This window comes from Enhydra lutris, unplaced genomic scaffold (genome assembly GCF_002288905.1).
Source record: "Enhydra lutris kenyoni isolate GAN:26980312 unplaced genomic scaffold, ASM228890v2 scaffoldscaffold21, whole genome shotgun sequence".
NCBI classification, from domain to species: domain Eukaryota; kingdom Metazoa; phylum Chordata; class Mammalia; order Carnivora; family Mustelidae; genus Enhydra; species Enhydra lutris.
Window position 1 is genome coordinate 67,459,501 of NW_019154105.1, and position 11,770 is coordinate 67,471,270.

The window sequence follows — 11,770 nt, forward strand, 5'->3', positions numbered from 1 at the left end:
CTCAGCTGCCTCCCCAGCCAGAGTGTGAGTGCATGAGGCCAGGTCTCTGTCTCATCAGTGCCACCTCCCTGGGCCCAGAGAACCGAAACATGGGCACCGGGCCTTGCTCTGTTAGTGTCTTCACGGGGAGGCCTTTGGAGGACCCAGCGCTCCAAGGAGAGGGTGGCGGGCTTTCTGGGCTTTGGCCCGTAGTCAGATGAGACCGCCGTCTCCCCCATGGGAGGGTTTCCGCTCCAGGCATGAAGCTGTCACCGGCCTGTCCCTGTTTGTGTTCGTGTTTGGAACTGACCACCCTGTGAGCTGAGAACATGAGCTCTGCTTCCAGGGAGTCACAAGAAATCACACAGAGAGTATCAAAAGCCATTGCGAGTACCACCGACGGTGATGGTGTTGGAGGACAGACGCCAGGAGTTCTTCTGAAGTACCTGGCCGGAGCGAGACTGGCAGCCGCGGCCTCCCTTCCCCAGAGCAACCCCAGGGCGGGCGGAAGGCCGTCCATCCCGACCCCGGGCCCCGGCCTGGAGCAGCTGGCCCGCACGGTGTCGCTGGCCCTATGCGCTGGACTTAGCGATCATCTTCTCCAGCAGGCTCATCATGCGCTCCTGCAGCTGGAGGCTCTGCACCTGCAGCAGGTTCTGCTGGTCCAGCACGCGGCGCACCTCGCGGCACGTCTCCTCCACGGCGCGGCTCAGCCTCCGCTGCTCCTCCAACATGGCCTCCAGCAGCCGCAGCTTCTTCTTCTGCAAGTGGCCACTCTGCACCTTGCGCTTCTTCACGGGCCGCTCATCCGACCTGGAAGGACAGTGCTGCGTGGGGATGGCGGGCCGCAGGGTTGTGGCTCTGCCCACCTGACGTGCCCAGCACCGCCCCACCCCTCCCCGTGGTGGCCCCGGGCAGCCAGCAAGGAGGGACTGTGGGCACCGCCACCCTGTGGGACCCAAGGCAGTCCCAGACCCCAGTCCTGGGTCCCAGGGCCATCCAAACCCCCATAGCCCGGCTGGACAGGGTACACCTTGCCACAGGAGCAGCCCCAAACCCACGGACCAAGTGGGGGGGCACAGGCCTGGTGTGGGGCTCAGTGGAAGGGAGGGCAGTGGCCACACCAGGGGAGAGACAAGAAGGACTGGGTGGCCAGGGGCGCTGTGGCTTCTCCCATGGGGACTGGAACCTCTGGCGGTTCCAGGGAGGCAAAGGCAGCCGGTGCTGCAGCCAGGGCCTGTGCTCTCTGCTGGGGGGCAGTGAGCACCCTGGTCTGACGGGCCACCTCCCACCCGACCCCCCAAGGCCTTGGCCAGTCCCCTTCTCTGGGCCCTGTGCTTTGAGCAGAGCCCCAGCCAACCTCAGAGGCAGGACAGCAGCTCCCATGTCCCAGCCCTGGTGCGGTGCCTGGGGGTAGCTGTGGGTCTGGGAACTGGGTCAGCCCATGGAAACACCGGGCCATAACCCTCAAGTTTCCAGCCGATTCCATCTGGCCGTCACAAAGGCATTTTTGTTTGGGGTCTTTGCTGAGAAATCCACCGCAAGGAAGGGGCGCCAGACAAAATGAGCGGCAGCCCCAGATTTCACACTCCCTAAGACCCTCCTCATCTCACCCCCATCTGTCAGACCTACAGCCCACAGCTGAGGAAGAAACAGGGCCACACTCAAATTTGCTCTGTGCCTTCTCTTCCCCAACCAGCCAACTCCTAATCACCCCTGAAAGCCGGCCCCAAATGTCCCTCTGGTTCCCCAGGCCTCCATACCCCGGAGCTGTGCTTCCTGTGCACCTGTCTGTGGGCCTCCCGAGGGCAGGTTTATGTGGCTGGGGCTGGCCAAGCAGGACGTTTATGAAGGACAGCAGAGGGGACAGGCATGCCCGCTGGTCTTAGCTGAGGAGCATGCTCTGGGGTTTCAGCCCAATTCCCCTCCCAGCCAGCCTTGCCAGGGCAGGGAGAAGGAAGACCCTGGGTCAGGATCTGCTGGGGGTGATGGGGAGCCCAGGAGCCAGAAACTGGGGGGTTGGTGGGGGAGCACTTGGTCTTCCTCCACGTGCCAGTCCCCACCCTTCTCTCTCGTGACACTCCCAGCCATCCTCAGACTAAGTGCTGATTTATCCCCATTTTACAGAAGGAGACTGAGGCCCAGAGAGGTCAAGGACTTTCCACACAGCTAGAAAGTAATGGAGCCAGGAGACGAACCCAGACTATGGACATGACAGCCTGAACTTCAGTATCTCTTGCCTCCCAGTCTGACCAGCCTGTCCGAAACCTCCCTCTTTGAGGCTTCCCTGTCTGAGGCCCCTGTCTGCAGCACCCCCATCTGAGCTCCCCCCGTCTGAGGCCCCCCCCAATCTGAGGCTTCCCGTCGAGGTCCCTTGTCTGAGCTCCCCCTGTCTGAGGCCCCCCATCTGAGGCCCTCTGTCTGAGGTCCCCCGTCTGAGGGCCCCCAACTGAGGCCCCCCGTCTGTGGCCCCCATTCTGAGGCCCCCGTCTGAGGCTTCCTTCTGAGGTGCCCCATCTGTGGCACCCCGTCTGTGGTTCCCCATCTGTGGCCCCCCATTTGAAGGCCCCCATCTGAGGCCCCCATCTGAGGTCCCACGTCTGAGGCCCCCCGTCTGAGGCCTCCCCATCTGATGCCTCCCCATCTGAGGCGCTCCCATCTGAGGTCCCCTGTCTGAGGTCCCCCCTCTGAGGCGCCCCCTGTCTGAGGTCCCCCGTCTGAGGCCCCCCATCTGTGGCACCCCCATCTGAGGCTCCCCATCTGAGGGCCCCCACCCATGGCCCCCCGTCTGAGGGCCCCCTGTTTGAGGCCCCCCGTCTGAGGCCCCCTGTCTGTGGCCTCCCATCTAAGGCCCTCTGGTCTGAGGGTCCCCTGTTTGAGGCCCCCCCATCTGCAGCCTCCCTGTCCTGGGCGCCCTTGCATACCACCTAGGCCTTGGCAGCCAGCCAGGGATGGCAGAGGATGCCACCGCCCCAGAGCCGCCGCCCCTCTCCTCTCCCAGCCCCCTCTCTGGCCGCCAGGCTCCTGGCCCTGCTGGAGGTGGAGGCAGGGAAGGAAGACACACACTACCTGAACTTAAGGGACAGTAAGCTGGAGGAGCTGTCGGAGCGATCGTCTTGGAAGCGGCCTTCGTAGGAGCACTGGTTATACGGTAAGTACAGAGGGGTGGACTTAGCAGACGGCGACAGGGACGCCTCGGTCTGGGACGTGGAGGGCCCCGGCTGCTGGCCGTCCGGCAGTTTGCCATCACAGGACTCGGGGACCTTGGCCAGAATCCTATCAATGGCTAGGTAATAGGGCCAGTCGGGCGGGACGGACTCGCTATCTGTCATGCATTTTAATTTCCTGAAACGAGAGACACAAGAGCCAAGGGTGAGAAACGGAGCTGCTCCCAGCCTGTTCCACCTGGCCCTCAGCTGAGGGGTGCTTGGGGGCGCTGGGGCCCCAGGGAACCACTCTTGGCCAGACAGCCTTCCCAGAAAAACTGGCCAGGCTCCAGGGCCAAGGGGACATGAGACAGGGAAAGAAGTCAGGCTGGGGACCTACCCCATGGTGGGCACTAGAATCACGCACCCCAAACATGAGTAAGGTCATCTGTGAGCGCCGGGGCCCGGGGTTATGCTGTACTGTTTCTGTCCTTGCTGGTCTGTAGTTTCTAAACTCCCTACAAGGAACAAATCCTGCTTTGAAGTTAACCAGCAATAATAAAATACATCATACAAACATAGGAATAAAATCTTCTGATAACTATCATATAAAGCAAACGTAAGACATGATAGAAGGAATGTGTTTTTCTAAAGAGAACGCCTGAGAAGCGAGATCCACAGAGTAAAGAATGCAGGCTTCAGTGTCCAACAGACCTGAGCTGTGGCTCATCTCCACCACTTTGCTGTGTGACCTTAGACAGGTTCATTAACCTCTCTGAGCCTCCATTTTCACATCAGTAAAATGGGCATGAGCAAAGTAGACTCCTCACAAGGTTTAGGGAGAATTTAATAAGACAATGCCCAGTTCTGGCAAACAGCAAACCGACCAGATAACATTCCTGACTGAAGGTACCAGGAGGCAGCAGGGCTGGGCCTGACATCCCCCATTCCTACTTAGACTCAGGGGCCATGGGCATACACAGCACAGCTCTGCACATTGTGAGCTGGGCACCTACCCAGCCCTGCATCCTGCTCTTCCCTGCAGACAGACCTTGTAGGTCCCTGCACCTTGGCTGAATTCTGGGAGCTCAGGGAAGGGAGACCCAGCTACAGGAGAGCTGGGCAGCCCTGGCCAGGCCTGGAAGGAGGCCACAATTTGGGGGGTGGGGGGAGTTGCTGTCTGCCCCATCTGACCCAGCATTAGTCTGTGGCCCTCCCAAGTAGGGAGGCCCTCAAGCTACAGAAACCCTTGTGGCCGGATGGCTCCTGCTTCCTGATGTGGGGTTCCTGCCAGCATGGGCCCCTGGTCACACTGGTCACTGGAAATACTGAGCTGACCATCTGAACTAGTTGCTTTCAGCAAATGGACCCACCTGGACAGCACGGGGGTCTGTGGCTCAGGGCAGTAAGCCAAGGCCAGCCACAGCAGGAGCTGGCCTTAGGAACAGCACCCACTGAGCAGAATGTCCTCAGCAAAAAGCCAGGCATAGGTCACAGAGGAAAAGGCATGGCTGCTTCGTCTCCTGACCCCAGGACCACCCATCACCCTGGAGGCCTACACAGATTCCAGGTGCAGCAAGTAGAGGACTGTGCCTGGGGCCCACATCTAGCCTTTGCCTAGGCTCCCCTCCAGCCCCTCCGGAGGCCCCCCTGTGCTTGTTCTGACCATGGGCCAGGCTACTCCTTGGAGAAATGAAGGAAGGCCTGCCTCTGACACAGGAGACCCCGGAAGGGTATTCCAAGAAACCATGCTCCAAGGAATGCAGCTACTCAGGCTTCCTTACCTTGACAACCTTAATACGTAAAGAGCTATAGTGAAAAAATAAGAAAAGAGTTTGCTGTGGGAGGCTTTCTGGGTGTGAATGGGAGGAAAGAGATAAAGAACTAGTCAACCAATGAAAGCATCAGCCTGTTAAAGGCTTGGGCAAGTCCCTCCTCCGCTCTAGGTCTCAGGTTCCCCCTCAGGGAATGGGAAAATAATGTTATATATGTGTGCAACCCTTACCCCCAGCAGCATCTGGAATGGAGCCCGAATGGAGGGCCCAGGCCCCAACTCTGCTGCACCCTCCTCTCCTATGGCCTTCTTGGCCCACAGCCCCCATCTCCAGGAACGGAACACAACACCTCTCCTGGGACTCTGCAGAAGGCTCTCAGGATAAATAATTAATAACTCGGCCAGACACCAATCAGAGCCCATGAATTTGTGAATCAGATGGGCAAACCCCCACCAGGCATAGAGGGGTGCGCCGTGTGCATGGAGGAGGGGAGTACGGGGACACACATGTCTACGGACAACTCAGCCCTCAAGCTGGTGGCTGGAACTGAACATTGTTTATGTTGTGACTGTGGCCTTAGTGGCTGCCTCATTTCTGGCCCCTGGGCCTGCCTGGGAGCTGGGGCTGCAGGCGGAGATGGGCCTTCCGGCAGGTCCACACTCTGGAACTACTCCTTCAAGGGCCATGAAAAGTTAATAACTGAAAATGGCCAACTGGATGTCAGAGGCCCTGGGAAGCCTCTGCATGCATCCAGGCCCCAGACGGGCTGGGAGCTGCAGGCCAGGAGGGGCAAGGGGTGGCCCCCCGTCTACTGTTGGTAGGGCAGATCCCCTCAAGGTGCCCAGGGCAAGCCTGTAGGCCCTGTCTACACCCAGCCCTGACAACGTCTCTGTCCTCTGCTCACAGCAGTCCCTAGGAGCAGCAGGAGGACACTGGGGCTGGGAGCTGCTGGGTACCTGCATGTGCTCCGGGGACAGCGCCCCTCTCAGGGACACTGACAGGTCCACCTCTGCCAGTATGCCCTAAGCCCTCCACCCACTCTCACTGCTGCTAGTTCCCCCCACAGCCCCTAGCTCTGGGGCAACCTTCCCCCCAGTAGGACTCTGGCCTGACTACAACCCTAGCCCTGCCCATGACCCTTGCCACAGCCATGACCCAGTCCACACCTGTGACCCTGGCCATGCCCAGGACCCTCTGCACACAGTGACTGTCTGCAGACAGGCCTGGATCCCACCCCCACCCCCGAGGTGCTAGGCCTGTGGGCCTGAGGCTATCTCCCCACGGGGTGCCAGAGTGCACCCGCCTGGGAACCCTGCCCACAGCCCCGACCCAGCAGCCTCCCTCAGACTGCCAGGGCAAGGTGGCCACAGCAGGAAGGGTAGAGGCAGATGTGGGGCCAGGCCTGGGTCCCCACGGCTTCTTTCCACAAATAAGGCCCCTTCCACGAGTGGGGGCCTACTGGGTACCCCAGCATCAGCCCGACAACACACCTGGCTCACCAATCATGGACCATGCTGGCTGCGCTCACAGCTGGGCTTGGTGGCTGCCAGAAAGGCAGAGTGTGAGCACCAGGTGAGATCTACAGGCCTGGAAGTGGAGCCTCCTTCTCACCCCTGGCCTCAGTTTCCCTACTTAGCCGAGCCATGCCTGGGCGACCGGCACGCAGTCTCACCGAGTGGGAGCTGCCTGTGGGTGGCTTGGGCAGGGGCCTCGGGTGGGGTGCTGCCAGGCGACGGCCTGTCCTGCTGGGCCTCAGCTTCCCCACCTTGGCGACAGGAGCCAGCGGTTCATGCAGGCCCCGTGTTGCGGCCAGGCTCTGCCCACACAGGGCCTTCCTGACTCAGCTCCGAGGGGCCTGTGGCAGCCCGCCGATGCGGGGCCAGGGCTGGGCCAGTGCAGGGCTGGGGCGCGGGGCATGGGGCGCGCAGGCACGTGGCGCGCAGAGCCCACCTGTACTGGAAGGTCATGTTGGTGATTTTGATCTTGATCTCCTCGCCCAGCCGGCGCTCCCCCGTCATCTCCAGCAGCTTGCTGGCCATCTTCTCGTACACCTTGGCGTTGCGCTTGGTCTGCTTCAGCTCCTCGAAGAACTCCTCCCAGACGAGCATGAGGCCGCGCATCTCGGCATCCGTCCAGTTGCGGGCGCGCCGGTGCTTCTCCGTCTGCGGGGATACCAGGTAGCCGGGCACTTCGGCCGCCGCCATGCTGGAGGCACCTGCGGGGTTAAAAGAGGGCGCTCAGGCAGCCCGTGGCCTGCACACCAGGGCGGGAGCCCCACTCCTGGAAGGCAGCTCGGCGCTCAAAATGGGGCCTACATCTGACAGGCAGGAATTTAGTTAAAAGCTTTTAAACGGGAAACGTCATTTTGATGTCACGTTTCCATAGCAACAGAGCAACTGCATAAGCTACAACAACAGAAACCTTTTAACTGAAAGCGCAGGAATCAGGGCTGCCCTGACGGGCCATCAATATTGCAGCAAGCGGGCCAGACCCAAATCGGGCTGCCCGGCGCCGGCCCCGCCTCCCAGCCTGGCCCGCTGGGAGCCTGGCGTGCAGTGGGCTCCCTGGACTTGGGGACTGGGGACCAGGCCACGGCCCCCCGCCCTGCCCCGCCCCACTCACACAGGCCAGGGACCCAGGAAGGGCCCACGATGGGGGGAGTCAGGGAGGGACAAAACGAGGGCCCGGGGCAAATGAAGAGGGAGATGCAGAGACGCAGAGGAGGATGGGCAGCGAGGCGGATGCCTAGGGGAGACATAGAGGAGCAGAAGCCGTGGGGGACCCGCGGCATCACACACACACACACACACACTGACCCTCGCCTACCCACAACATGCTCCACACCCAGTGTGACCCTGGCCAACACACTCCTACTTCATTATGGGAAATGCACCAAGGCCAGGCCAGGCAGGATGGCCTGTCTCCCTCCATGAAGGTGGGACTGGTGATGTGGGGTGAGCGGAGAAGTCAGGGCACTTCTCAAGGCCAGGGAGTGGTAGGCAGCAGGTGGCTGTCTATCTGTCCCTCCCATCCTAGGCCAGCACAGCCCTAACCTCATCCTGCTCAGCGCCATCTGCCCTTGACCTGCTTCCGCCCAGTGGGTGGCGTGCTCCTTGCAACCCCAGTACCTCACGGAAAAGGATTTGCTAAAGTCTTGCTGGGTAACTACGTGAGCAAACAAAGGGACCAATCTCAGGTAGCCCCTCTCTTCCCAAGAGATCACCTAGACTTGGCCTTTGGACTTACTGGCAAACTCCTACTCATTCTTCAAAGCCCTATTCTGACATCACCTCCTCTCTGTAGTCTTCCTACTTGGTTTTGGTCTTTCTTCCCTTTTTCCCTCATGACAATTGGATCTACATCAAGCCAGGCCATTTTATTTTCTACTGTAGCTGTGTGATCCTGGGTTCAGAATACTTGCAAAAGTGAGAACATAATAATTTGAGTATTCTCTGGATCCTGCGCACTGTTTTAAGAGCTATAGATAAGGGGCACCTGGGTGGCTCAGTGGGTTAAAGCCCCTGCCTTCAGCTCAGGTCATGATCACAGGGTCCTGGAGTCGAGCCCCGCATCGGGCTCTCCGCTCAGTGGGGAGCCTGCTTCCTTCTCTCTCTGCCTGTTTTTCTGCCTACTTGTGATCTCTGTCAAAAAAATAAATAAAATCTTTAAAAAAAATTTTAAAAAAAGGAGCTATAGATAATATCTCCCACTTTGATCCTCATGGTTATTCCCATTTTACCCATGAAAAGCCCAAGGGGTGGAGAGGTGAAGTCAGCCTGTGGGCAAGGGGCTGGCTTGGAACTGTGTCTGACCCTGTGCTGTGTTATCTCCTGAAGGAGCCCAGGCTGGCAGGCTCCCAGTAAAAAACACCTGTCACCCCTCCTATGTGCCCACAGTCCTGGGCAGGGCACACAGGACATCGCCAGTACAAACTGCTGTGTGCCTGGCCAATTTCCCCAGCATTTCCTGGGGTCTCCTGGGAGGCCCCCCAGTGCTGACAAGGTGGCTATTGGCCATGGCTGGGGTCCTTGGCCGTGGGACCCTCACCATCCCTCAGCAGGTTTCCACCAGGGCTTGACAAAGGCTCATCCCGATGTCTTGAGGGCCGGGGCCATGGATTGCCAGCATCAGCGGGCTGGGAGGGCAAACCGCAGGACAAAAGTGAGCTCTGCATGGCGACACAGGGGTGCTCACCAGGGGCCTGGCTCACCAGGAAGGCAGAGGGCGCTGCGGGAAAGAACCAGGCTCACATCGGCAGCAAGGCCGGCTTGCAGGAGCATAAAGGGGAGCCGGCTGGGAGACAGCGTGACCATCCCTGGAGGAGTGTGGGGAGAGGGGTGGGAGTAAAGGTGGGCTTGAAAGCCAGGCAGGGGGTGGGCTGAGGTGCTCCCTGGGGTCTGCCAGGGCAGGAGACCAAGGCCACAGAACCCATGGGACTATGGAGAAAAAGCGCCACCTAAAGGCACCAACATTCAAAGTTAAAAGGTAAAACCCCAGCTGGGTTATGTGCAGGGGCCTGCCGCACCTGCTGGACAGGCTCCAACCCCGTCCCCCAGGCATAGGCGCCCAGCCAGGCTCTGGTATCCATGGGCCGTCAATGAGGCTGCTTGGCATTTGTGGGGTTCTGGCGGTGGCCTGAACCTGGGGGAGGGACTCCTGAAGTCCAGGCTTTACCATGGTTAACAGAAGTCCTCCTCAGACCCGGCCGTGCACCCAAGAGCTGAGGTTGGAATGGGGAACTGTCAGGTGGAAGGGCAGGAGGTGCCCAGGCTGGGTCAGAACTGGAAGTGCATTGGGGGAGGGCAGCAGGGGCACATGTGTGGGCACAGAGGAGCCTCTGCCCCGCCTTCAGCGGGTTCTTGGTTCAAGGCCTAGCCCTGCCATCAGCTCCCTGTAGGAGCTTCTTCCTCTCCGGGCCACCGGGGTCACCTGGGGCCACAGGGACACAGCTACCTGGCCAGGCAGCAGCCCCAGGAAGGCTCAGGGCTGCTGTACCCTCCAGGAAGCTCCCAGTGCTCAGGCAGAGGCTCTCAGCGCTCTCTCCCTCGAGGGCTTTCCCCCATGGCTCCCAGGGCTGAGCGGGGCTGCCTCCAGGCACCTCCTGAGACAGGGGTGGGGGCCCGAGGGAGAGGCCAGAAGAGCACTGAAGAGGACAGAGACGAGCAAGCTGGCCTGGCTGGGGACAGTGAAGCCATGTCAGGAAGCTGCTGCCCCGAGGCCCCCAGCTTGCAGGCTAGCTGGTCCCATTGCTGCTGAGAGGCAGCCGCTGGCACACAGTCATCACTGTGCTCAGCGCTCCGGCAAACAGGGGCCCTTGAGGAGGGGTTGGCGTGTCCTGCTTTCCCTCCAGCCAGTGCATCGAGGGGTCCGGGCAAGAGGCTGGAGTCCAAATGTCTTTTCGGGTTTCAGGGGGCACTGGAAGCCCCCAAAGAGGGGAGTGCTCAGGGGGGCCTCCAAGCACAGCCTTGGCTAGGTGGGGGGGGGCCCTGTCTGTCCTGTGCTGGGAAGGGCTTCATACCTTGGCACAGCTGCATGGCCTCAGTCTCTGAGGGATGGGGAGGCAGAGGGCCAGGGGCTGGGCATCCGGCAGCACCTGCGGGAAGAAGGGTGGTCAAGCCTCAGTGGGAAGCCAGGGCACCTGTGTGGCCACATGCTGTGGGCCCTGTGAACTGTTGCTTGGTAGGAGTTACTCCGCATGCTGGGGGCCCAGCCAGGCAGGCCCAGGGTAGGAAGCAGATGTGCCCACAAGAAGCCTCCAGCGCCTGCCAGGACCGGACACCCAAGGGCCGAGACCATCACAGTGGGCAGGTGAGTTCAGCAGTGGAAACACTCCGTCCTGGGCAAATGCAGGGAAGCTCGAGGAATGTGGCGAAGTATGGGGGGGCGGCGGCGGGGGGGGCATGGGGGTGGCAGGGTTGAGCCCTGGAGGGCGGGGCCAGAAGGTGGGGGCTGCCCCACTGGAAGGGGGCAACGATTGCCTCAGATGGCCCAGCTCACAGTGGGAGGAAGCTCCAAGCTGCGGTCCAGTGCTGTGTGGGTGGGTGTGTTGTGTGTGTGTGTGTGGTGGGGCGGTGGCGGGGTGCTACAGGCCCGGCTCACCAGGCTAGTACCATTGCCCTTTTCCCTACATCCCTGGGGAGCCCAGACCCTTACCTGTCAGCCCTCTGCCTCGGTGGGCAGGCCCCAACCCTGTACCAGTGGCTCCCCTGGGCCCAGCCACATCCCAAGTGCCCCTTGGCCTGGGAGTCCCAAGCTCCCTAGAGGACATGGCCGGCAAGGAGCAGGCCATTGGGAGTGGCCTCCAGGTTTCCTGCTTGGGAGGCTGGTGGGGAAGTGAAATCCAGGCAGACAGGGGCCGGGCTGTTGAAGCCTAGATCAGTGGAAACTGCAGGAAACGTGCTCATGGCTTTCCAAGAGGAGTTGTGGGGATGCCATAAAGCAGGACCACGTCTGCGCCCAGCGGCCCAGGTAGAATGCTTCCTCCCACGGTGTTGCGTCCCACCAGGCTGCCTAGGGGGCAAGGCCAGATGCCTCCATCATGCCGGGCAGAGCTCCAGAGGCTCAGAGGAGGGCACCTCTGCTACAGGGGTGTGGGCAACAGCAAATCCACTCACACCAGAGGCTCTGGGACCCTTCTTTCTGGAAAGAACAGTAGGCCAGGTGCACTCAGGTGCCCCAGGCAGTGTCTGTACTTGGACCAGGAAGGGGGAGAGAGTCTTGGAAGCTCACAGGGCCCGTCAGAGGCCTTGGAACTGGATCACTGAGCAGTCAGATATAGGGAGCTGAAGTCGCCCCATCAAATGTGTAGGGCCGCTGGAATGAGGAGCCAGCACCTGCTGTCCAGTGCTCCAGCATGGTCCCAGTGCAGGG

General features: G+C 60.8%; 1 protein-coding gene across 1 annotated transcript; it reads right to left on the bottom strand.

The window, feature by feature from the left end:
* Positions 1–210: 210 nt before the first annotated feature.
* On the bottom strand, positions 211–10,434 carry LOC111149322 (Myb/SANT DNA binding domain containing 1). Its single transcript, XM_022506318.1, has 4 exons — positions 10,419–10,434; positions 6,851–7,115; positions 3,049–3,324; positions 211–792 (listed from the first exon to the last, which is right to left on the bottom strand). The coding sequence occupies exons 1-4, from the start codon at positions 10,432–10,434 to the stop codon at positions 552–554; spliced, it is 798 nt and encodes a 265-aa protein (XP_022362026.1). The 3' UTR covers positions 211–551.
* Positions 10,435–11,770: the final 1,336 nt, after the last annotated feature.

What these genes read in the sequence shown, in the direction of transcription:
- LOC111149322 (XM_022506318.1), bottom strand. An exon ending in AACATGACCTTCCAGTACAG is followed by an intron (nt 3,325 to 6,850) that starts GTGGGCTCTGCG and finishes CTCTCGTTTCAG; the next exon opens with GAAATTAAAATGCATGACAG. An exon ending in TTACTGTCCCTTAAGTTCAG is followed by an intron (nt 793 to 3,048) that starts GTAGTGTGTGTC and finishes CTGTCCTTCCAG; the next exon opens with GTCGGATGAGCGGCCCGTGA.